Source organism: Fundulus heteroclitus, chromosome 18, assembly GCF_011125445.2.
Source record: "Fundulus heteroclitus isolate FHET01 chromosome 18, MU-UCD_Fhet_4.1, whole genome shotgun sequence".
In the NCBI taxonomy this organism is placed as follows: domain Eukaryota; kingdom Metazoa; phylum Chordata; class Actinopteri; order Cyprinodontiformes; family Fundulidae; genus Fundulus; species Fundulus heteroclitus.
Genome location: NC_046378.1, coordinates 23478502 through 23503609, shown reverse-complemented (window position 1 = coordinate 23503609; position 25108 = coordinate 23478502). Strand labels below are relative to the sequence as shown.

Genomic DNA, 25108 nt, shown 5'->3' with positions numbered 1-25108 from the left:
AGCAGTCGCTACATTTGGTGACCCTGCTGAACTTCCACTGGTAGTTTGGCGCCACGTTTTTTTCCTCACAGCTTTGCAGCGATGCTTTATGGAGGACCATAAAAAGAGGCCTCTCTTTGTATGTCCACTTTATTAAGATGGGGATATGAGTAATTCTTTAAGGGACTCTGCAGACTCCCAAATTTCATTCAAGACCATCTTAAAACTATGTCAAGCATGCAGGAAGTTTATGGGTAAAACTTGATGACAGCCAACAAATACTACACTTGTGATAAAAATGAAAATGCAACCTCTTCTAATTCTAAAAAAATATATACATAAATGTCAAAATTATTTATATGAAAACTCAAAAGTAACAAACACATGTGCCAGAATTGACAACGTCTCTCGTCATTAAGCAACAATGAAGGCAAAATGGGAAAGCTTGTGAAAAACGAAGCATAAAGACATGTATGGACATATAAGCTTTATTCAGCATCTCCTCAGCCTGACAGTGAAAGTTTCAACCCAGAGACAATTTAAAAACATGTTGCATATTTTGTCTTTGTTCAGGGGCTGGTTGGGATTGTTATGTAAGCACAATTTCACCAATATTCTGCCGTGCTGTCCCACAGATTCGCAGCGATATCTCCATGACACTCAACCAGAGATTCGAGTGGAAGCTGTATATGGAAAACAATATTAATCGAGTGCTGCTGGGAAATAACTGTCTGTGACTTGCAATTTGCTTCAACTCCATTTGGTCTGAATTGCCTAAAATAGGTCTGTCTGCAGCCGCTTCAGCTGCAATCTCTCAGATATGAGCGATATGATCAAAAATGATGAAAGAAAAATGGGATCAGCAGCTGGCATATCACTGCTGTCGACCCCCCCACACCATACGCCTCAATATTGGCTGAGCTCCTTTCGCACTGAGGAGGAGTTTTGTCTAATTCTCCGTCTCTCTCAGTTGAACAGCAGCAGTTTCAAGGAGGAAGACGAGGAAGAGGCAGCAGCGTGGCAAGATGAAGAAGACACGCCTGTCTTGAGACACACACACACACATTTAACAAGGCTGGATTGATTCCCTTGAGGCCAAATCACTGAATTTGTTGAGTTTCCTCCTTCTTCCCTCATTTCTACTGAAAACGACACTGGTTTAATATCGGCCACTTTACCAAAACACATGCAGCCCCTTAAAAAGAAATATTTCTGTGGAGGACACTAATCAGCTAATTATTTCTGCGTAAAGTCAAGACAAAATCAGGTCTCATTTTACTTTCAAATAATTAGTGGGATGTGTTTTCATAGCTAGCAAATCAATACGACCACCTGTCGAATATTATGCTCTTGTTGCCAAAATAGCTCTGTCCGATCAAGGCATGGACAGCACTCGATCACACTTTTATTTAGTTCTTAGAGTCTTTTAATTAAATGTAGCTTAGTTTTAGGTAATTTGTCACCTGTGGTCATTTTAGCTTTAAAATACCATGTAGTCATAGATGTTATGACCCTTTGGACCAAATGTCATCCCTATCGGTTCAGGGTAATGCGAAATGAAATTCACATTATTTTGTACAGCAGATTTAAAACAAGCTTCAATGTAAATTTTCTCTAGTAATAGAGCATGAGACAGTGAGTGTATGTACACAGAAGCCATTACAGATTAGAAAATAATGGAGTGTTTTGATGGAAAAACTGTACATGCTAATTTCTAATCCTTTTAAAGCTCTCTGTTTTAGGTCCCTGGCTCTTGGACAACTATTCAGAATATTTATTTGACAAAAATCTTCTGAGGCACACTTGGTTGTGGCTCATTTTAGTTGAAACAATGTTCTTTCTATGTATGGATTTTACCCCCAATGGTGCTTAATATGAAACCCTAAAGTATGTTTTGCAGCAATAAAGTTGCAAAAGTCTTAAGGAAGCTCTTCTGTTTTACTCATCAAGAAAGGCTTCTTGTGTGAAGCCTTTGAAATGGGAAACCTTGTCATATAACACTAATTAGGACTAAACTAGTCAGAGCAAGTTTATGGTATAGGCCATATAGGCAGCTACACAGGACACAGACTACTGGAAGAAGCGCGCTTGCCAGAACTAAAAAAAAAAAATACAAAATTAAGAAAAATAACAAAATAAACAATAGAAATAATGTCCAGCCCTAAACTGAAAAATAGAGATTTTTTTAAAAATTAATTCACCTGATGTTTGATGTTTTATCTTATGATTACATTTTGGAGAGTATCTTAGAGTGAACACTAACTTTTCAAATGATTCACAAAGGCCAGAAATAACTTTGTACTCTATATCAGGCCCTTTTGAATATATATAGCTTGCGTGCTCTTGATGGCCGAAAAGCGAGTGATTGAATTATTTAAACAAGTAATTAATTTGGGCTCGGACATGCACAGAATGAATCTCTGCTTAAATTGCATTGCTGAAGTATTTACCCACCTTGGCTTTTTACTTATTTTGTTATATCCCAATCTGTAACTTAAATGTTGTATTTAAGTTACAGGTTGTATATATATCTTGCATATATCTTATTTTATGCAATGGATCTGCACAACATAGTGGAATTATATATATTTATTTATATATCTATATCTAAAGCTATATATATATATATATATATATATATATATATATATATATATATATAACAAGTCAGGTGGGGCTTTAGGAAATGAAATAAAAATGTTTTATGTTCCCCGAAGCGTTATGAGCTCCATCGTCTTCAAATAGAAAGCACATAGTACCAGAACAAACCTGCCACCAGAACCGGGCCGCCCACCATAACTTACAGACCGGGCCAGGAGGGAATTAAGCAGAAAGGCAGCACAGAGACCAAAGGTAAGCCTGAAGAAGTTGCACAGCAGAGACTAGAGGATCTTTCCATAGGATCACAATAAGCTGCACCCCCCCAAACCTGGGCTTAATCGGAGAGTGGCCAGAAAAAAATGCCATTACTTAGTGTTAAAGATGAGAAGGAGTGTTTTGAGTTTTTGAGTTTGCCAAAAGGCACATGGGCGACCCCCAAATGTATGGAGGAAGCTGCTCTGGTCAGATGAGACTAAAATGTTACTTTTTTACCACCAAGGAAAACCGTTATCTGGTGCAAACCCAACACACCCCATCAGCCCAAGAACACCATGTCCACAGTGAAACATGGTGGTGGCAGCATTGTGCTGTGGGGATGATTTTCTGCAGATGGAACTGGGTAACAGGTCAGGGTCGAGGGAACATGGATGGGGGTAAATACATAGATATTCTTGAGCAAAATCTGTCAGTCTCCCTGTGATTTAAGACTGGGACAGAGGTTCACCTTTCAGGAGGACAACGACCTGAAAGAGATTGCTAAAGCAACACTCCGGTGGTTTAAGTGGAAACACTTAAATGTGTTGCAATGGCCTAGTCAAAGTCCAGATATCAATCCAATGAGAATCTGTGGCTAGACTTGAAGATCGCTGTCCACAAGTAAAAAAACATCCAACATGGAGGAGCTTGAGCAGTTTAGCCTTGAGGAACGGGCAAAAATCCCTGTGGCCAGATGTGGTGAGCTCATAGTGACTGATCTAAAGTGACTTGCAGCTAGTGAACAGTTATGCATGCTTAATGTTTCTGTCATTTTGACCTTTTTGTTGTTTGCTCTACAATAAAAAAAACACATCTTCAAAGTTGCAGGCAGGTTCTGCAAAATGAAATGGTGCAAACTCTCAAACAATCCATTTTAATTCCAGGTTCTGAGGTATCAAAACACGACAAAGGCCAAGGGGGTGAATACATTTGCAAGGCAAGTTCTTCTCTCAGTGTTAATTTGAATCATTTGCTCCTTTTACATATAAATACATTTATTTATAAGTCAGCCACTAAAGACAGCCACTAATAACAAAAGGAAACACTGTTCCTGTTTTATTAATAGAAAAATTTGTAAGTTGTACCTTTGACAGTTTATATTTTTCATGTAAATACAGTTTTACCATATGTTTGACCTTTTAAGTGACCCCAGGACCCCAGGAGTATCAAACCATAAGCCTAGGGAACCATAGTGGTCAATTTTGTTTGGCATTACTTGAAGGCAGAATAGCTTTCCATATAATGACAGATTTCAGCTGTTTTACTGACTTTCTGCACTGTTTTGCAGCCTCTCTCCCTCATGTTTCCAATGATTATCCCCACTTTGCATATGCCTTAACTTATTAACCAATCACTCTTGTTTCTTTATATTTGCAAATTAAGTCAGTTACTTGCATCTTGTGTGAAGTTTGTGTAAATAGTCCTATTGGAAAGATAATTTTGAGAATAAATGTTAAGAGATACTTATTTTGAGTTTGTGCTTCTTGGACAAACTTTAAAAGTTACATGAATTCCTTTGTATTTTAAAAGCTTTCCCAAAAAGGTACATATATGTTTACATTTTTAGGACTATTAGACCCTTGGTCCCCCCAAATGGTAGCCATAGTAAGTCATTGCTGGTGAGCTTGGCCCTGTGTGTACACCAGAGAGGACATTGAGCAGGTGAGATCAGTCTCCCTTCCAACATCACAGCTCAGCTGGAATACAATGCCGCAAACAGACTAATTCACATAATTCAATACAATAAGCCTAATATTCAACGCTCTCTTTGTTACGTTGCAATTTCTCAAAGATAATTGCACAAAGGCCTTTAGCTCTTTCATTCAGCTCCATATATCAATAGTAGGAATTGATGCGTTAAAAAGGACCTTTTTTAATCTGTGAACTTCCTCTAGTCTCACCGCTAAACAGCATAATTCAAAGTGAGGATACATTTCATGGTAAAAAAAAAAACAAACAAAAAAAACACCAATTTGCTTGAACGTGAAAATAAAATAATAATAAAATCAATAATAGTTGGGTTTTATCCAGATCTGCGCGCACAATCAGCCCCTGAGCTCAATTTGCGCTCGTTTCCTGATAAAGCAGAGCCTCCATCAGACCCCCGAGACTCACAACTGTTGCTCTAGCAGCGCTCCCGACTCAAGCCGCTCCTGCTCAGGCTGAACAGGTGGAGACGAAGAAAAAACCCCCCACAAAAACAAACAAAAGCTGGGGGAGAAAAATCAAGCTGAAACTCACATGTCTAAGTTCCTGGATGCGGTCCTTCATGGTTCCTTATTTCCACCGATGTGAATCCTCGTGCTGCTGTCGTTTTTTTTTTTTCCTGCTCTGGATCGGCGCTGATGATGGAGCGTAGGGGCGGAGACCGACCGGATGATGCGAGCCGTGCGAGGAGGTGCGTCTGGCGGCAGGGAGACGCTCAGAGCCCCCTTCTCTTTACTAACAGGGACTACTTTCGTGTGTAAAGGTGAGACAGAGCCTTCCGCCGATTACCTATTAAATACACACCTATAACTCACCCTTCAATACATCCGCAAAAAACAAAACAAAAAAACAAAACAAAGCACACTCTGTCACTTTCCAGTGAATTTTGCGCCAGCAGGATGTGGGATAAGGTAAAATGAACCAGCACTGTATGTTTGCGGAACTGAGACGGGAATTGGTGTTTGCTCAGGTTATCGATTGAGCAGGTTAAAGGATAACGCCCAGGTGTCTTCTAGTGAGCAACAGCGCCCTCTTTCGGGCAGAGGCGAGGCCAACATCCAAATAGAAGCCAAATCAAAGGACCTCACTAAAAAAAATAAAAAAGTGTGTGTAGATATATATATATATATAGAGATATATATAGATATATATAGATAGCTATATATATATATAAATATATATATATATATATATATATATATAATATATATATATATAGATATATATATATATATATATATATATATATATATATATATATATATAAAAGAAATAAGAAATTACTTTTTCCTAGTAAGGACTCAAGAGTGTGGGAAAGTATTTATACACCTTTGAGTTTTTTTTTTTATTTTGACACATTAAGACCATAAATTTCAGTTTGTGTTTTACTGTGATTTAGTGTCATGCACCAACACGGTGAAAATTTGTAAAGTGGAAGAAAAAGGTTGTCAAAATGTTATACAAATAATGAAAATCTCAAAAGAGTGCAGGCATATGCATTCATACACCCCCAAGTTAACGCTTTGTGGAACCACCTTTTACTGCAATTACAGCTGCGCCTCTTTAGGGTTGTGTTTCTATTAGCTATAGACAACTTCTGCTCTTTCTTTGCAACATAGCTCATCAGATTGGACAGACATTCTAACAGAGCTTTGCTCTGGTCTCAAACATTTCATTGTAGCTCTGGTTTTATTTTTACTGTTGTTGCCCTGATACAAGGCTTCTGTCTCATTCTAAAGCACCTTTCAACAACTTTGTTCCCTTGGATAACTTTTATTTTTCTCAATCTTCCCATCAACTCTGACCAGCTTCCCTTCTGCTGCTGATGAAAAGCATCCCCAGAGCAAGATGATGCCACCACCATGTTCTCAGAGTGTAGGCTTTTCATCATCAATGTTTTGTATGTAGCCCAAAATGTTATATTATGGTCCCATCTGGCCATATATCACTTTCTTACACGTTTGAGTTCACATATTTTTCAGTACATAAATGCATTCCTCAGTAGACTGGCATGTCTCTATTAAAATGGTTTTGTTTAGTATGTAATATTCAAATTACATAAGAATCATCAAAGTTGACAGAAATAAACACAAAGCATACCGATCTGTGTATAATGAATATATGAGTTTCAACAATACTGTAATCAATTGAGATAAACCTATATATCATTACTTTCCTATTTTTTTCACAACAAACCAACGTTTATGGAGCATTTATGTAAAATACAAAAATAAAGAGGTACCCCTTGTATACATATAGTGATAAGCCACATAAAGCACAATGTCTGGAAAATGTTACACATTAATGTTCTACAGCAGGAAGTAGTCATTTTTGTTGAAAACCAACTATTTCCTCCAAACTTGAGGACTTTCTTCCTGCTATTTTGTGGATTCAAACCTACTTCAATAAGAGGGCTTTTACATTAAAACGGTTTATTCCCTATTAATGTATCCATGCATTATGCATTTCTCATAGAAGCAATATAAAGAATTCCATTAAAGGTAACTTACCCCCAAATCAACTTTTTTGTCAATAAACTGTTAACATGGTTGGCTTATAGTAACGTCTACATATCCTAATTATTTTGAAAAATTAGTCCATATTTGTTAAAATCCTGCTTTGGTGTCTAAAATTGTCAGTGTGGCACCCTCCTAGGGTTAAAAGGTGGTCTTGCATTAAATTTTGAATTTGTATTACTATTGATTTAAAAGTTTTTGTGACGTAATTTGGAGAAGCTGACGTCATTAGCTCTGCTGCTGTGGTGGTATGGCAAGCTGTTTTAACATTTATTTAGTAAGTTTATCTATCCAGGATTACCATTATAGACATCTATAATGTAATCTGGACTACTCGTAATGTCACCGACTAGTATGAATTGTGATTTAAGATATCTGCAACATAAGCAAAATTATGTTGCATATATCAGTAACTAATATCCAGTTCAGTGAATAAATGTTAATCGTCTTGCCCACAGTGTTGTCTCACAGGCAGACAGCTGCTGCCTCGTCCTGAAACACACAATCCAGTCAGAGCAAAGAGAGCCGAGAGATCAACCACACTCAGTTTCCACACTGCAAATTAATCTTGCATGAGCAAAGCCGTCAGTGATCCCCACCTGGATTACAAAGCAGGAAATAAATGTAATATATTGTTGGAAAGATCCTGTCCTCCACTGCGTCGGCAGTACTGGCATCAGGCATTGCTAAGTCAGCGCCTTGATCCAGCGGCTCAATTTGAGCGGCGGATCACCCCCTTCGGTGATGAGGGGGTTAAAAATTCTCCACATCAAAAAACTGAGCCCTGGTTTAATTACCAGCATCACTCTGCTCACTCTCCATGATATTATGTGGCAAATCAACAAAGACCCCTCCCTCCCGTTCCTAAGTATCTCCACCTATTTTGATGGAATTTTTCAAATTTGTCTGGGGGCAGGAATATGCTTTCACATGGGGGTAAGTTACACTAAGTTTGTTTTAAGAAAAATTAGGGTTAACAGCAAAGAAATGAGAAAATGACGACATATCCTTTAAAAGTTGTTTTATTCGTATAACATTTCCTCTGCTGTCTTTTTTTTTGTTGCAGCACATATTCAGTCGTGTACTTCACCTCAAACTCAAAACCCCAGCTCCTCACAGCTTGTTACAAACCAACATCCGAGCACTTGACCAAATATAAAAAGCGATTTGCTGTAATTCCTCGCTTGCCTCTCTTCCACTTGAATTAAAGACATGAAAAGTCCAATCACGACGCAGCTCCAGGGGTGACCGCGTGTGTTTATGTGCGCGCACACGAGTGCGGTTCAGCCGGGCACTAATGAAGGCGCAGCTGCATGAGTCACAGCTAGAAGTGAGGTCTCCGCTGACGTCCAGTGTATTTTGTGTCGGGTCGAACCTCCCTGCAGGAAATAGCAGTCAAGAGGAAGCAGGGGACATCAGCCAATCAGAAAGAGATTTCAGTCAAAGTGAAGTGCGTTAAAATGTTCAAAATCATCATCATGTTTTAAAATGAAATACTTTCATTTATCACGTACTTTCCTTGACGTCGTCTTCTCTCCTTTTTCTCCATTATCCAGTCTCGCCCCTTCTTTGCTGATTTTCCTTTCATGTTGTTAAACCGACATCTTCACAAAAACGAAGAAAAGCTTATTAATGTACTCAAACGATGTATTCAACAAGGGACATTCACACCTAAGCATCTGACTGAGAAGACGTTGAACATCTGAATGTGAAAGGGAGAAAAAAAAAAAAAAAAAAAAGAATGTGAAAGGGAGGAAAAGCTGCCGGACAGAGTTTTAAGTCAGGCAGCACAATGACCCTTTGGGAGTTTCTTTTGGTCTGTTGGCTTCAACAACACAAGTATGACTAAACCTGCACTGATTGACGCCCTGACCTGCTATATAAGACTTGCTTTCAAAGGCATCCAAAATAAAAGTGACTAATCACATTAGGCCTTTATGACATAATCAGATAATTACTACTATTTTTTTTTTCTAAAAGAAACAAAATAACTTTAAAAAAAAACAAGTTAATATTGGGAGCGATATCCTTAAATTGAATCCAAGGTGACTGTTTTTAAAATAAATTAGGCCAAGTATCCCGATTGTGAGCTTCAAGCATCAACAAAACAGGAAAGTATATTAAAGCTATTTTTCCTGCAACCCCAGAAAGGCTCAGGCAGCAACTTCACAATAAAATACACCAACAATAGTGACTGAAATAAGCTGTTAAACCCAAAACGCTTATCCAGAGCACTCTGTACTCAGTGTCTCCAGTAAAAGATGTGGTAACATGTATTTTACTGCTGTAGCATAATCTCACAATTACAGCACATTTATTCAGTGGGGAAAATAAAGCCACATCAGAAATATAATCTATTATATGAAATAACGTGTGCAACAGTTACTGCCCCCTACAGGCTCTTCTCTTAGGTTTTCTATAGAAATAATCAATGTGGACCGAGATGCCCATGGCAGAAACTCATCTTATGGGTTGTGAACCATTTCTCTGTTAATTTGCCCAGCAGTTGGGTGCTGTACCAGAAAGGCCGACCCAGTTTTCAAGGGGCTCTAACAGAAAGGATTGATGAACAGCTTCAAATGCTGCACTGAGGTTCAATAATACCAGCACAATGGTTCTTCCACAGTCAGTGTTTATACAGATGTCACCAGACACCTTGACAAGGGTCGTCTCGGTACTGTGGTGAGTGCAGAAACCCGACTGAAAACGTACAAGGCCACACAAAAAGAATAAAACCCTTTTTATTTCTGTTTTATTACGCAAGGCTGAATGGGATTTTATTTTGAAAACTGTTCTGAATCTGATTACATCCGTACATGGCACACTCTTGACGCATGTCTTAATCACATCAACCAATGCGCTGATTGTGCTATACTTGGTGGCTAGCCCTATTGCTAAGGCCAAGAAGCCGTTCACTATTGGTGAAAATCGTATCCTTCTGTCACCAACGACATTTGCTGTGAACTTCTATGAGAAGCTGCACAACGAGGACGGCCTTAAAGATACGTAAGGAATGTAGAAATTAAGAAGTAGACTGGGCAAGCAACACACTTTAGTTGTCATTAGCTATGTTTAAAAGAGTGAAATTCCTTGATCAGATTGAAATGTTCAGGTTAGAAACAAAAAAATAATCAGAATACATATTTTTTATGGGCAGAAAGTCAGTCAATTCAATCATGATAGATGTTTACTTGCACCAGGCTTTATTCAGAATAGGAACACTGACAAGCGCAGAAATGTCAAATTTCCTTAAAAAAAAAGTTATATTTCTGAGTGTGCAGGAAAGAAAGAAATCTCAGACTCCGCCTGCTCAATACGTGTCTGGTGGCGCTCAACTGTGCCCTCATTTTGGTGGCACAAATATAACGCCATGTTTTTGCGTTACATGACAGCAGATATCAGCCACAGATGCGCAGTCAGGGAAGTTTGCCTCAGTCCAAGTGATTTGGTTGGAACAAGTCAGATGGACGCTGTTCAGATTATGGCTCATTCAGAATATACGATTTCCTTTAGATTTAGCTTAACCTGATTGGCGCGTTTACGTGAAGCATTTATATTCCGATTACTCATGTCCATGTAAACACAGCTAATGTCTCCAATCATTCCCAGATGGGGCCGCTTTGCTGCAGAGAATCAAGCTCTGGGTTCCCATTGATTCAGCGTTATAGGAAGTTCTACTTTCATGCACTTTATATTTGTGAATATTTATGTTATTTAGAACCTGTATTTATGCCGGCCGCATCATTTTATCTAGTTGCATTTAATCACTACACCTCGCCTGACATTAGGTCTGTGCCACAAAAGAGATCGGGGACTTCTGCTCTACGGTACTGAACAGTGAGCTTAAGGCGTTTATGAAACATTTTCCTTTTCCCTTTTGCCATGCTGTTCCCTATGGCAAGAAAAACCTGGGTCCTTCTCCAGTTTTATAACATCCAGCTCTGTAGGTATCAGGAATTTTTAGGTGAGTAGCCATTTTTACTTTGTCAATAACCAACTAATCAAAACACACCTGGCTTAATTTGAATGGTATGTTCTCTTGACTCGTTTTTTTTCTAAGAGGGAATAAAAGAAACTATTTATCACATCAAATTCAAACCCAAAGGATACAGAAAGTCATGGTTCGCTTATTACAGCTATTAAGACACTGGGTGAATTACATAACGTCAGCCAGAGGGTCGCCCCGGAGGAAGTGATTATGTGGGAGGTGATTACCTCTTAAATGGTAAGAAAAGCTTTTGTTGGTGGAGTGAGGTCACAGAGGACCTATTGGGGGGTGGCATTTCATAATCTCCAGCTATCAATGCAAATTTGTCCAGATGAAATGTAACCCGGAGGCATAAATCTGGAATGCACCATGTTCTGTCAATTTATTGACGTTATTCCTTATTTAAGAAAATAATTTTTTTAACCCTCGAGCCACTGGGGGGAAAACATTTCTTTACTGGGGGTGTCGCTACTTTAACCAGGGGGTCTTGCAGGGCTGTCTGGGGTATGAGTCGAGAAACCTCGACCTCCCAGTGCACTGCTTCCATCACTGGGAGACAAATGGGACACGCCCACTGCCATCCACTTCAAAAGTGAAGCACAGCTAAAGTAACAATTTCTTAATGTGGGATTTATTTTTTTCCCAACTGAACAAATGTACTCAAATTAAATGTTGATTTTTTTTTCTAATTTTTTTTTTAAGTTTGACCTTACGCCGCTGCAAGAAAAAGGCTTTTAATGCATCTTTATCAATGGTTTGAAACCTGTTTCTGCTTAGAGCGCATTTACCGTTGTCCTGAGTATTGAACCTGGTTGCCAACAGTCCTGTCTGAAGTTTCTGACCCCAAACCCTGAAATAATCAGAATTTAAAAAAGGTAAAAATTACTGAGACAGAAAGTAATAAAAAAAAATTATAAAAATCACAGCTATCGTATATGTTCCTTACTTTGGGAAGCACCCCTGTCCCACCGGCGAACAGACACAAGAAGAACCTGGAGGTAAACAAGAAGCGTGAGGGTGAGATGATCTGTTTTCATGTTTCAATGACAGACTGACTTCCTTTCTAGTTCAACTTTTATTGCAAACTGATGCCAGTTTCACACATTATTACAGAAAGTACCAACAGCACAGGGAGGAGGCTGAGCATATCTGAGCAAACTGACTTTTTAGCCTTGCTGCTGTTGGGGTAATCCACCACCATGCCTCCGGTGAACCCTGCCCTCATGGCCTGCGAGGTAATGAGCTGAAGCTTTATGACAGAAAAATAAAAATGGGAGGACAATCACAGATAAATAAAAGCACAAGACAATTTCAGACTCCAAATAAAAGCATCTTATCGCAAAAATGAGGCCGTAATTTCAACCTGTTCTGAGTTTTCAGGATAAAGTTGAAAAACTGCACGAGAGCCTCTGGCCTAAAATAACAAAGACATTAAAATTACTTCTCAGAAATTTAGGAGACTGATTTTTTAATGGTTAGGTCAACGATAGTAAAACTTTACCAAAGATGAGTAGAGAGTACTGAAGAAAGTGTAGAGTCTCTTTGGTGGACTGTGTGACCGTTTGTCAGCGTTACAGAGCCACTGCAGAGCAGAGATACTGACAAGAATAGAACAGCACAAGTTGAACTCAAAAACTCAGAACTCTGTTTAAAAGCTTAAAATGAGTTTGATGCGCCGCTGCGTCGTTTACCTGATGCAGCCGTCGAAGGTGCCCGGTCGGAAAGGCATCCCCTGACCCATGTCCCCCAGCAGGAGGTCTCCTTCTACCTCCCTGTCCAGAGCAACATCTGTTCACAGGAAAATGTTCAAGGTTTGGTCTTAAGACCTTAATCCACTATAATTAGTGACATAATAAACTAAGTCTGTAAAAAAAAAAAATAATATTAATAATCTCACAGCTGTTAACATGCAAAACTACTCGGTACCTGGGGTGTAAACCACCAGTTTTATCACCATACCATCAATTTGATTGGATGACAATACAAAGTTTGCCATTATCACAATATTTGTCACAATATGATTAAATTCCATTCACAAGTCTGCAGTCAATATAATGAAATATCATCTGCCCATCTAACACAGTTATTTATTTCTATAGCACATTTTTAAAAATGCAGGGGTGGCCAAAGTACTACACATAAAAAAAGAAAAGAAAATGCCATACACAAAAAGATCACAGTGTATTACAAGCCAGAGAATAAAAATGGATTATTAAAAGAGATTTAAAAACAGGAAAAGAGGAAGCATGTCTGATAATCAATGGTAAATTATTCCACAACTTGGGAGCAGCAACACCGAATGCTCTGTCACCTCTGGGCTTCAGCCTAGTTTTAGGGACTGTCAGCAGCAGCTCATCAGCTGATCTAAGGGATCGTGTCAACATCAAGGCTGAATCTGCTCACATCTATATGGTGGCGAAAATTTGTTCAACCATTTAAAAACAAATAACAAAAGCTTAAATATAATTCTGTAGCGCACAGGGAGCCAGTGAAGGGACGCTAGGATGGAAGCGACATGCTCACGCCTACAGGATATCAACTCTGTTACAGGTATTTAAATCAATACAGAATTCTTCTTCTAATAATAATAATAATAATAATAATAATAATAATAATAATAATAATAATAATAATAATAATAATAATAATAATAATAATAATAATATTATTATCATGCCTTGCGGATTTCAAAATAAAGGCGTATAGATGATGAGGTGAATCCATATTTTCATTTTGCATCGTTGTAATTGTATCAATCGATGTATTAATGTAGACTGCTGTATTGTTACACCCCTGCTCTGTACATTGAGTCTAAAATAAAACATTTTGCGCTTGTCTAATAGTTTCTTATTAATGATGTTATGTAGAAGTATAAATATTTATTAAACATGAAAAATAGCACTAAAATCAAGCCAAAAGTCCTAAATCGAGTCATTACCTTGCTAGAAGTCACTCGTTTTCCTCATAAACCAGATCTGACTCTTTTCTATGACTATAAAGTATTAATCAAAATATTTAGAATAAAAAACATTATTTGACACATCAATATTAATAATCACAATACTTGTAGCTTAAACAAGAAGCTAAGGGTTCCAACATTTTTTCTGATTTTAAACTAAAAAAACCTGAAATAAAGGCCGGATGGTTGACGCACAAACATACAGATTGATCAGATCCTCAGACAATGCATGGATGGACAAAGGGATGGATAGATGTGTGAATAACTAGACGGACAGAGAGCCCATGCCTCTGCTGACCCAGGCTGGTCATGTCCTGTGGCCACTGCCCCAGAAATGAGGTGCATAGTTAACCCACAGATAAAGAGAAAGATGCACAGAAATACAGACGGATGTTTGATCAGATAAATGGGTGGATGGATATTTATGATCATTTCATCAGTAAAATCCCAACTCTTATCTACACCTGAAACTCATCTATTTTACCTGTTGAATTGTGCATCATAAGGGTGACTTTGACAGCCGCTACCTCATCCTAAATGTTTCTATTTAACAGGAGAGGGAAACAGTTTTCATTCGAAAACTGCAGCAGTTACACTCCTCAGCTCCCGATAAACTAAAACTTAAAACGGTGTTGTTTAAAGTTATTACTTCATACTGAATTAAAATCAACAACAGCTTACATATTCTAATTACATCTCTGTATTACACCCAAATATTGATACATCTGTGAAATAAATTAAGGTTAAAAGGAATTTTAAAGGTTACTTTTTTTGTTTCCATTTAAAAACCTGTTTAGTAATTCTCTTTGTGGGCTATGAGATAAATTTGATTTCATTACACAGATCAATCGTCCAGTAATAGCTATTCTTTACATTTAATTATTAAGCAATAATTGAGGAAAAGTGTGTGAAACAAACCGAGCATGGCAGTGCTGATGTCGACTCCGACCCAGTGGTGTCCCTCCTCTGTGAGGTAATCTCCACTGAGACCAGATCCACACCTGGGAGGCAGAACACAACATCCTGCCTCAGATTTCCCCCTCTGGCTCTCATAATGCATCAGATTGACATTTAATATAGTACAAATACACCACGATGTAAATGTGCTTAAGTTTAATGGCTAAACTAAATTATTTTAAAACATTAAACTGCTCTAAATACAGAACAAGTCAGAAAGAATTGCCATCTATATATAAAATGTCCTATAACATAAATATGTAATTTTATGCGAACCTTTTTGCTTCCCATAAACAACCTAACTCTGCCTCTGATCCCAGTCGGTGTAACTTACTCACCCAACGTCTAAGAGGAAGCAGGCTTGTCCCTCTGGCAGGCTTAAAAGCTCCACTGCTCTCTCTGACATCTGAGTCTGGATCTCAATCATCCGAGAGCTGTGGATCAGGAAGGTCAGCTAGACTTTAGCGGGGCTCAATGTTTCTACACAAGAAAACAATCTGTAATTGACAGCACCTTTCAAAATAGAACTCTAATTAATAGATAACATGCTGATATAGTATTTCTATATATAAACACTGCTAAACTGATACAAGAGGAATGTGTCTTTGCATTGTAACACAAGTTAGTCATTTGACCTACTAAACCTTTTGTGGCACAAATTAAATGATAAAGTCTTATTGATTCGTTTAATCAGATAAGAAAACACTGATTCATTGGCTTTGCATGAAAAACCCAGCGTCTCTAATTTATCATATTTTTCAGACTGTATGACGCTCCGGAACATAAGTCGCATCAGTCAAAAAATGCGTCATAAAGAGTAAATAAACATAAGACGCACCGGACTATAAGTCGCATTTATTTAGAAATTGATTTCACACAATCCAAGACTAAAAACTGACATTTAATCTGGTAAGGCAACTTCTTCAATTCAAGACTTTTTCTCTAAATCCAGAGGAGACAGAGCAGTTTTGGCTCCTGGTCAGGCAGGGTCTACTCATTTAACAAAATTATATTTTTTTCTTCTTGGCTTTTCACCCAGAGTGAGTTGGAATCGTTATCACATTTTTTGCCCTTCGTATATACCTTTACTACATTAAATTTAGGGCCTATGTATAAACTTATAGTTGTTTAATTCCTGTTCTCTCTTCCATTTTTCCTATAAAACCTTTTAGATCATAACAGTCCCAATCTATACACATATAGTAGTAGGCCATAAAAGATTCAGACTTACTTCTGGGAGTACTTCCTTGCTTCTTCTTCACTGTAGAACTGCAGAGATGAAAGAGGATCAGACAATATTTCAATACAATGCCGTCTATTTATATAGCACATTTTCCACCACATATATCATCCCAAGGCATTTTACAAAGTCAGTCATATAGACAGATTGGTTAAAAAAATTCCTATCGAGGGAAATCCAGCAGATTTCATCAAGTCATTGACTTGCAGCTCTCCTGAAAGAGACTGGAGCAGCAGTGGACCGTTACTCGCATTGTGTCATGGAATTTGCAGCAATCCCTCATACTTAGCTTGCATCTAGTGACAGTGGAGAGGAAAACTCCCCTTTAACAGGAAGAAAACACCCCAGTGTGAAAGGCCAGCTATCATGGCCGACGGGTTTTGAGAAGACAAAAGCAGACTACTACTACATTTATAAAGCATTTTAAAAAGCCAACAATAAACATTCAAAATGGAAAGAACAAAAGATTACATTAGAAACATGAAAAGGAATAGGAGCAAAAGTCTCAACATTTGTCACACAAAAAAAAACATAGAAGCACTGATCCGGGAATTATTTCCTATGAGGTAGAAAAGTAAAAGGATAATGGTAGTAGTAAGCAGTAAGTGTTCATTATGTCTCCAGCAGCCTAAGCCAAAAGCAGCATAAGTACAGGATAACCTGAGCCACTAACTATAAGCTTTGTCAAAAAGGAAAGTTTTAAGCCTAGTCTTAAATGTAGACAGGGTGTCTGCCTCACGGACCAAAACTGGGAGTTGGTTCCACAGGAGAGGAGCCTGATAGCTAAAGGATCTGTCTCCCAGTCTACTTTTAGAGACTCTAGGAACCACAAGTAAATCTGCTGCGTTGGGAACAATCTCTGATGCATGATGACGCTTGCTTATTAAGGGCTTTGTATCTGAGACGGAAATCATAGAAACCGGTTTAATATCGGATTTAAATGTCAATTTACTGGTCAAAACAAAACCAAGGTGTTTTACTTTATTACCAGGAGCCAGTTTAGTGCCATCCAAATAAAGTGACTGACTAGACAGTTTATTTTCTATAGAGAGCAACTTCTGGCGTGTCTGAATTCAAAAACAAAACCTTTAAATTCATCCACATTTTCATGTCTTCAAGACATGCTTGTGGTCTAACTAATCATAAAACTCTAAAAGCGAATCACATTTCGGCAGATTGCTGCTGATATACTTTATCGAACAGGACGAAGCTACAAAAACACTGACATGTGAGCACTTCAAATTACTATTTTGATAAACGTGCAGACGATAAACAACCACAAGTATAAGTATCACTTTAAAGATATTTTGTTTCAATTAAGGACGCAAAACAAATCCTTGCAGATTCCCACATTTCCTGAAAAGTCAGAGAGTTACAGCGGCTACAGGAAATAAAGCCGTCAAACTAACCACTTCTGGTGGAGCTGTGTGTTCGGGTCTCCGGCAGCTGGAAGCCATACTCCTCCTGGATTTCTTTATTTCTTTATTTGTTGTCTGAAAATCAAGCTAAACGTTGTGTTCGTAGCAGGCTATCCACATGTGATATACACAGCTCTTATTCTCTGATTCTAAATAATGGTACGCTGTTGTGGAGCGGCGCTATACCGCCACCTGCTGTTCATTCAATCATACTCAGTTTATCTTGATAAACTGTGTATATCTTGATCAGGAAACGATATTAATATAAATATAAAAATAACAATAATAATAATAATACTTATTATTATTATTATTATTATTATTATTATTATTATTATTATTATTATTATTATTATTATTATTATTATTATTATTAGCAATTTAAAGACTTGGTAGAGAAAACAAGATAATCCATACACTTTAACATTTGTATCTCTGAGTTGCTTTCTTCCTCTTTCTATAAAGAATGCCAAGCGATATTCAAATAATTTCAATTTTGTTGGTCTTTCTAAATCTTTTAAGTCACCCACAAATGGCTTAAATCTCACCAGGTATTTCTAAATATTAAATTTAAAATTTCAAAATATGAATAACGGCAACAACCTCATTAACATTGTTTAATTTGCTTACAAAATATATTACTATTTTAAGAGAGGAAACACGACGCCTGATGCATTCGTGTTACCTCGGAATTTTGACAATCCAATTTTAGATTACACAACTTTCGAGTTTCCGTGTACGTCAATGTAAAAGACTAGGAGGAATTAGTATATCTCTTCTAGTACAACCAAATAACCACAAATAGTATTTCAGTCAAATCATGAACCCATAGAGAGGAAATAGCACAATATGTATTATTTATTCTTAACCTACCAGTAAAATGTTTTAATTGACCAACAGATTTTGTTTAAGCGTTAGTCACCTTTCGGGGAATTGAAGATATAATTCTGGGTTAGACCCATTGCCGGACTGACAGATATCCAACATGTTCATCGAGACCCTTTCTCCAATGTTTTTGAAATTCCCAGTTACCTCCTAACGCGGCATTCTCGAACGTATTATCTCGGTAAAATTGATTGGTTGATGATCTCGAGTACTTCCGGTAAACATTACACCTGATTGGCTCGTTGCTCTGTAACGCCCGGAACTTGTCCGCGTTCGTTCACCGGCTCGGTGTTGGTAAAAATGGCAGAGGTCAGCCAGCGGCTCGGGACCGGAGCTTACCGGCTGGCAACCGCCGGACCCGGCCAGGTTCGGACGCTGTGCCCCAAAGGAACCAGCGGACTGCTCCCGGTAAACGACGCGCGCAACCCAAGGCACTTTACAGAGGAATCCGCCCAGCTGGCTCAAAGAAAAAGAGCACCTCAACTCAATTCTGAGAAACTTTCCAGAGTGAGAAAAACGAATAATCAACAGAAACTCGTGGCTTTTCTTGGTTGCACTTCTTTAAGCAAACCGTTAGCTCGTCTATTCTGGCTCCCCGAAGCCAAAAAGAGCCAAACAGCCGCCAAAACAAGCCTGCTGATGCCGCCTGGGCGCCATCACGAAAAGCTGTTTTCATGCATGAACCCACCCTGGACCAGAGGAGCTGTTTCAACCCATCCTAACGCCTGTATGTCCACTCAGCAGCTCAGGACGCTCTGTACTGTCCTCTTCATCCTCGCAGAGGAGAGATCAGGGTGTGGAGCTTCACCGAACCGCCTGAAACTCCACCCTGATACCTTCAGAGCCTTCACAGCAGCCAGAAGTTACAGCAGGAGTTCAGAGGAGGTCCCTCTGCTCCACAGGAGTAAAACCGCCTACTATGACATCCTCAAAGTGTCCCCCAGTGCTACGCAGTCGCAGATCAAGACAGCGTACTACAAGCAGTCCTTCATCTACCACCCGGACAAGAACCTGGGCCGCCAGGACGCCACGCAGCGTTTCTCTCAGATCAGCGAGGCGTACACCGTGCTGGGCAACATCAGCCTGAGGAGGAAGTATGACCGAGGGATCCTGAGCCAGTCGGATCTTCAGAGCTCAGGGAAGCCATCCTCCAGATACCCATCAGGCAGATCCACGGGCTCCCAGCAGCAGCAGCAGCACTATCAGCACAGAGCCAGGCAGTTCTCCCGTACCGGTGGAAGGCCCATGTTTGACTTTGACGCCTTCTATCAGGCTCATTACGGAGAGCAGCTTCAGAGGGAGAAGGAACTGCGAGAGAGGAAGAAGCGGATGGAGGAGATGCACAAGGAGAAGGTTAACAAGTTCAAGGAGGAGAAGATTCTGGAGTTAACTTTGATCATGCTGGTGGGCATGTCAGCGCTCTTCTTCATCAGTCTGAACAGGCCTTGACCCAGCAGCAGCAGCAGCAGCAGGGGTGGATGTTTCTCAGTGGGTTAGACGGGGGCGCTACCTCCGATTGTTCAGGTGCTGCACAGTTTGCTGCAGGAGTTAAAGACTAACTGCTCTAAAACTGGACCTTTGCAGTTTGCATCTCCCAAAAAAAAAAAAAAAAAAAAAAAACTCACAGGCATCAAATCATCTTTATCGATGGGGAAATTGTTGTACACTTGATACCATGATTGGACATGAATGAGAAGTTGTTCTGAAGTGCAATTCAGCTTTAAGCTATCTGTAATAAGCTGTCTGTTGCTTTACGGCCTTTCTTAGACCGTTGTTTGTTTGAAAAACACCACAGAAATAAACTCATGAATGGTTAAAATAAATAAAAAAACACACAATTTTAACTGTACAGTAGGTTTTTGATGAGACAGATGGTTCAAATTATTATTTCTTCTTGAAGAAATAACCGTTTTCCTTGAAAGGATTAATGAGTCATAAATTAGTTACTACAATTGAATGTGCGCTAATAAGTTATTTTGAATTTTGGCATCGTTTTATTAAATGCCCCTAACAATAACCAACACTTCTGATTATGGGTCATCATTGTTTCAGCCAGATATGATCATGTACTTTGTAAACATGTTTGCTTTTCTTATTTGCGGTCTCAGCTCTGATGCTGGACAGCTTTTGGCACCTTAAAGTGATTGTTTTCTCTCCAAATGAAGCCTAAACATAAAAAGAGGATTGCTCTTTTCATAACAAACAACGGTGCTCTTGTTATTCCTTTTACATTGGATCTGTTATCGGAAGATAAAGTGCACAGTTTAAATATTATAGGTTAACAGCAAAAGTAAACACCTGCTAGTTTCACTTCAGGTGTATAAATGTATATAAGTCAATGTACTGTACATACTGTATGATTGACAAAGTATTAAAATCTAAAAATATTTCATGGGTGGCTATATTTGAGTTTTTTTTTTTTTTTATTAATTCAGATCATGCACAGGAACATTAATCTCACAAGAGCAGAGACACATTTGTATCAGATACAGCCGCTAGAGGCTTATTTCCATTTGTAGGCAGGTGAAACATCAGATGCATACAACATTAAACACAACAATAAATCCAGGAAACACAAGTGCAATGCTTGATACAACTTAACCTACACTTTAACGTATAGTTTCCAACCGTTTCATTTACAAACAGAATTAAAATGCAGAACATGACTTCTGAAATCTGTTGATGCTGATTGTGCTGCTTGCCTTAGATTTATGGGTTAAAATACAGAGGAAAACTAATCCCAAACTCTTATAAAGTATGATTCACGTAATTTATCCCAGAGAATGATATATGATGAGGTTTTAGCTGTAATCATCTAATGGGAAAATCATAGTTTGATAGTTATTGTAACATTTTATTGCTACTGTTTAATAACATGCATCTCAGGTCTTTGCTAAAGTCAGATTTCATGTATACTGCAAATAAATCATTTCAAGTTTGACAAACTGGAAAGTGAAAAAATGTTTTGTTAAATTTGGCATCAACTTTCACAAGTTTACTCCGGAAACTCCTGCCTGCCTGAGTAAATCAGAGAAGGTGTCCCGTCTCCACAACCTATTTACAGCAGGTACCTTCTTTAGGCCTTTATCCCTTGTGCTTTCTTAAATGTGATTCTGTGGTCCTTACTAGTTTACTCACATTTAGAGCTCAAAGCACGAATGGTCCAGGTTCCACAAAGAGATGTGAGCTATAATGAGGTGACCAGTGGGTGGTAGACTGGCTCCAAACAACACCGGGCTGTTTCCCCCCAGGATTTATCTGCTGTACCTCAAATTCCTAAACAAATTTCAACATATTGCAAATGTTAACCAACAAAGTCTCCAAAGATCCGCAGTAAAAGTTCACAAGTAGGTCTGGGTGCTTGGTAGGGAAAATATAAAATAGTGCAGAAAACCTATTGTTACAGATATGCAATACTGTGCAGGTAACTATATATAAAAATGGAGTACAGAAGGTCAGAACATTTAGAACTTTTATGTTTACATGTCCACAATTGGAACTCCTGTTAGCTATAAAATCTGTTTTAACTCTAACTCAAAAAGATGTCTGAAGACAACTTGAAGCCTTTGTTTAGATCAGTAAAAAAAAAAAAAATCATTTTTTTTTTTTATGTTTTTATTCAACATATCTTTAGTAAATGATAGATGCTGTGCTCCAGAATGTTTCTGTTTGGAAACAGAATCATCAGGAAAATGCATCCAAAATAAACCATAAATTAAGAGAGCACATTAAAAGGTGAGAATTGTGTTATAACTGTGAGTCGTGTAGGCAAATTAACTTTGTGAGCAAACTTTTTTTTTAAAAGCAAAAATCTAGGAGATTGTAGAATAAAAGTGGTTCTAACCCCAGTAGATACTTTTAATTAATTTGTTAAAAAAAAGCATAAAAATTGTAAATTAAATTGTCATACAACACATATCAAAGTCTTTTCAGCTGCTCCCTTGTTACACCAGATGCCCCTCCCGGCACAACTGGGATTCAAACCCAGGTCCCCCAAATTAAAGTCATAGATTTAATTCTTAACGTGTTTTATGGGGTTGTTCTAGGACCAAAATGCAAACAAGAGACATGAAGCAGCATGATGTGGTGAAGAGTGGTTTAATACCTGAAAAAACCCTCGGGCAAAGAACTGGACCGGCGCAGGAAATAAAAAGGTGACTGCCAGAACAGAGGGTATCATATCTGAAAATCCAACAACTAGGGAAGTGACAGGCGGTTTAAATAGAGGAAGAACAGAGAGGAAAAAGGGAGGGCAGGTGAAGGCAATCAATCAATAATTATCAGTGACGTGAAGGAGGAAAGATGATAGGCCAGACAGGGAGGAAACAGAAATCTCCAGAAACTACTAACCAAATCACAAGATCAAACACTAAAGGCTAAATAACTAAAGAAGACGTGATCAAAAAAGAACAACATCCAAAACACAACAGCCAGGGATCATGACATTCCCCTCCATTTTATTCTAGTTTTATTGTTAAATCTGCCCTCCAGGGGGCATCTGAATATATGAAAATAAGTTACGTGTCAAGGAAACCAGAAGAGGTTAGGACTGTGTTGGACAGATATAAAGCATGTTATGGGGGTCTGAGCGTGAACAAACTCACTACTTATTGTTGACTGTAAGGCGGATTAACATGTCCCATTGTCCTCGAGAGCAAACGTCCCAAAAGTGGAAAATTAATATGCTCTTTAAAACCAGCAAAGTTGTAGTTAAGTTAATAAATTTCTATTTTTTTACCCCCCAGAAACACATTACTTTAGTTTTTGGCTGATTTATGGCCCGAATATAAATATAACATAAGTTCAAATGAATTTAAAAGAGATATTTCTGCACAGGTAAGGCTTTAAATCCGGGTTGGGGGGGGGGGGGGGGGCATAACTGGGTGGATCGATGGAGCATGCACAGTAGGAAAGGTAACAAAGTCTGAGAATACTATTATTCTCCACACTTACCTTTTTCATACATGTCCAGAACCCTTGCAGGGTGGAGGGGGGTCTGGTGCCCATGAAAAGTGATCAGTGGGTCAGAGGTGGGGGTACACCTTTGACAAATCGGCAGTCCATCACATAACACAGAGACAGCCATCCATGCGCACACGCTAAATGGAGGCCAATTAGCCTAACATGCATGTTTTTGGACTGTGGGAGCAAGCTGGCTTACCCCGACAGTGGAAAATTAATCTGCTCTTTAAAACCAGCAAAATTGTAGTTAAGTTAATAAATTTCAATTTTTTTACCCCCCAGAAACACATTACTTTAGTTTTTGGCTGATTTATGGCCCGAATATAAATATAACATAAGTTCAAATGAATTTAAGAGATATTTCTGCGCAGGTAAGGCTTTAAATGTGTGTGTGTGTGTGGGGGGGGGGGGGCATAACTGGGTGGATGGATGGAGCATGAACAGTAGGAAAGGTAATAAAGTCTGATAATACTATTATTCTCCACACTTACCTTTTCCATACATGTCCAGAACCCTTGCAGGGTCGAGGGTGGGCCTGGTGCCCATGAAAAGTGATCAACGGGTGAGAGGTGGGGTACACCTTTGACAGATCGGCAGTCCATCACATAACACAGAGACAGCCATCCATGCGCACACGCTAAATGGAGGCCAATTAACCTAATATGCATGTTTTTGGACTGTGGGAGCAAACAAGCTTACCCAGATAGAACCCACTCCATGCAGGGAGAGCCTGGGCTTTGATGCGTCACACATTTTCTGTCTTTTAATTACTCGACCAGTGTTGTGAAACTTTGTGACTGAAATAACTGCACGACGCGTCCAATAGATTCACATTTTAATCACAGAAATATAAAGTAGTATGTCAATTACATCACTTTGTACAAAATTGCACAGACTCTTTAAAACTCAGTCAGACAACAGAAAGTTCAGCCGTTGGAAAGTTACGTAAGAACAGAAAGAAGAATCCGAGAGCGACTGTTGATATGTGGGACGGGTCGTTTTTTTTTCCCCCACTGTTTTATAAAGAAGAACTGGTAGTACATAAATTAGATTCAATGGGAAACATGTAATTTACATGGGTGAAGGAATAATAGGATTTGAAAAAATAGGATTCATATTGGCACATGAGCTGCTCCATTCACCCGTTCATTTGGTGGCCATGCTTGAAAAGACACAGGCTGGCCTGTGGCGTCTTTATTCCAGCTGTTACAGGAGCTGATTTAAACTAATTTACGCTGAAACCTTTAACTGTGCACTTACAATAAAAGTAGCTTATTCTCTGTCGCTTACTTCAAGGGGAAACCTTTGATGCTACATTTAGTGAAAGAACAACGTGACAAAATGTGGTGCTGCAGCACAAGGACATAAAAACTCTGCCATTTATATTTTGTTAGGTAAACAGAACAAAATTCAAATTAGTACATTTGATTCTGGCCATCGCCATTGCCTATACATCCAAAACAAACTTTGTAAACTTTATTAAAATGTCCAGTGTATGAAATATTCAAAATGTAGTACATATGTCAAGAATAATTAAATAAAGATGAAACTTTGTGTATGAAGTTTTGTCTCAAAGACACAGAGTGTTCTGTTGAAGCAGCTAATTTAAAGCTGCCCTGATAGGATAGACCAAGGAAACTA

The 25108-nt window shown here is 38.6% G+C and overlaps 3 protein-coding genes across 4 annotated transcripts in view; 1 reads left to right on the top strand and 2 right to left on the bottom strand.

The window, feature by feature from the left end:
• The window catches only part of stx1a (syntaxin 1A (brain)), a gene marked incomplete in the record, with an annotated part of 89545 nt that extends 84001 nt beyond the window's left edge, over positions 1 to 5544 (bottom strand). The window contains 1 exon segment of the mRNA XM_036149937.1: positions 5077 to 5544. Coding sequence (XP_036005830.1) covers positions 5077 to 5106 — 30 coding nt within the window.
• A 2520-nt stretch (positions 5545 to 8064) lies between these two features.
• On the bottom strand, positions 8065 to 21665 carry bud23 (BUD23 rRNA methyltransferase and ribosome maturation factor). 2 transcript variants are annotated; one of them, XM_036149935.1, is made up of 12 exons: positions 21644 to 21665; positions 16194 to 16231; positions 15301 to 15396; positions 14924 to 15006; positions 12738 to 12834; positions 12548 to 12644; positions 12410 to 12460; positions 12210 to 12295; positions 11993 to 12038; positions 11835 to 11896; positions 8573 to 8662; positions 8065 to 8437 (listed from the first exon to the last, which is right to left on the bottom strand). In XM_036149935.1, exons 3-12 carry the CDS (start codon positions 15387 to 15389, stop codon positions 8383 to 8385), a joined length of 756 nt encoding a protein of 251 aa, XP_036005828.1. In that variant the 5' UTR covers positions 15390 to 15396; positions 16194 to 16231; positions 21644 to 21665; the 3' UTR covers positions 8065 to 8382. The 2 variants fall into 2 exon arrangements, with proteins under 2 accessions (XP_036005828.1, XP_036005827.1); XM_036149934.1 differs by lacking the exon at positions 21644 to 21665 and adding an exon at positions 17612 to 17774.
• Positions 18777 to 20897, top strand: dnajc30b (DnaJ (Hsp40) homolog, subfamily C, member 30b). Its single transcript, XM_012871851.3, has one exon. It carries the CDS (start codon positions 18806 to 18808, stop codon positions 19952 to 19954), a length of 1149 nt encoding a protein of 382 aa, XP_012727305.2. The 5' UTR covers positions 18777 to 18805; the 3' UTR covers positions 19955 to 20897.
• Positions 21666 to 25108: the final 3443 nt, after the last annotated feature.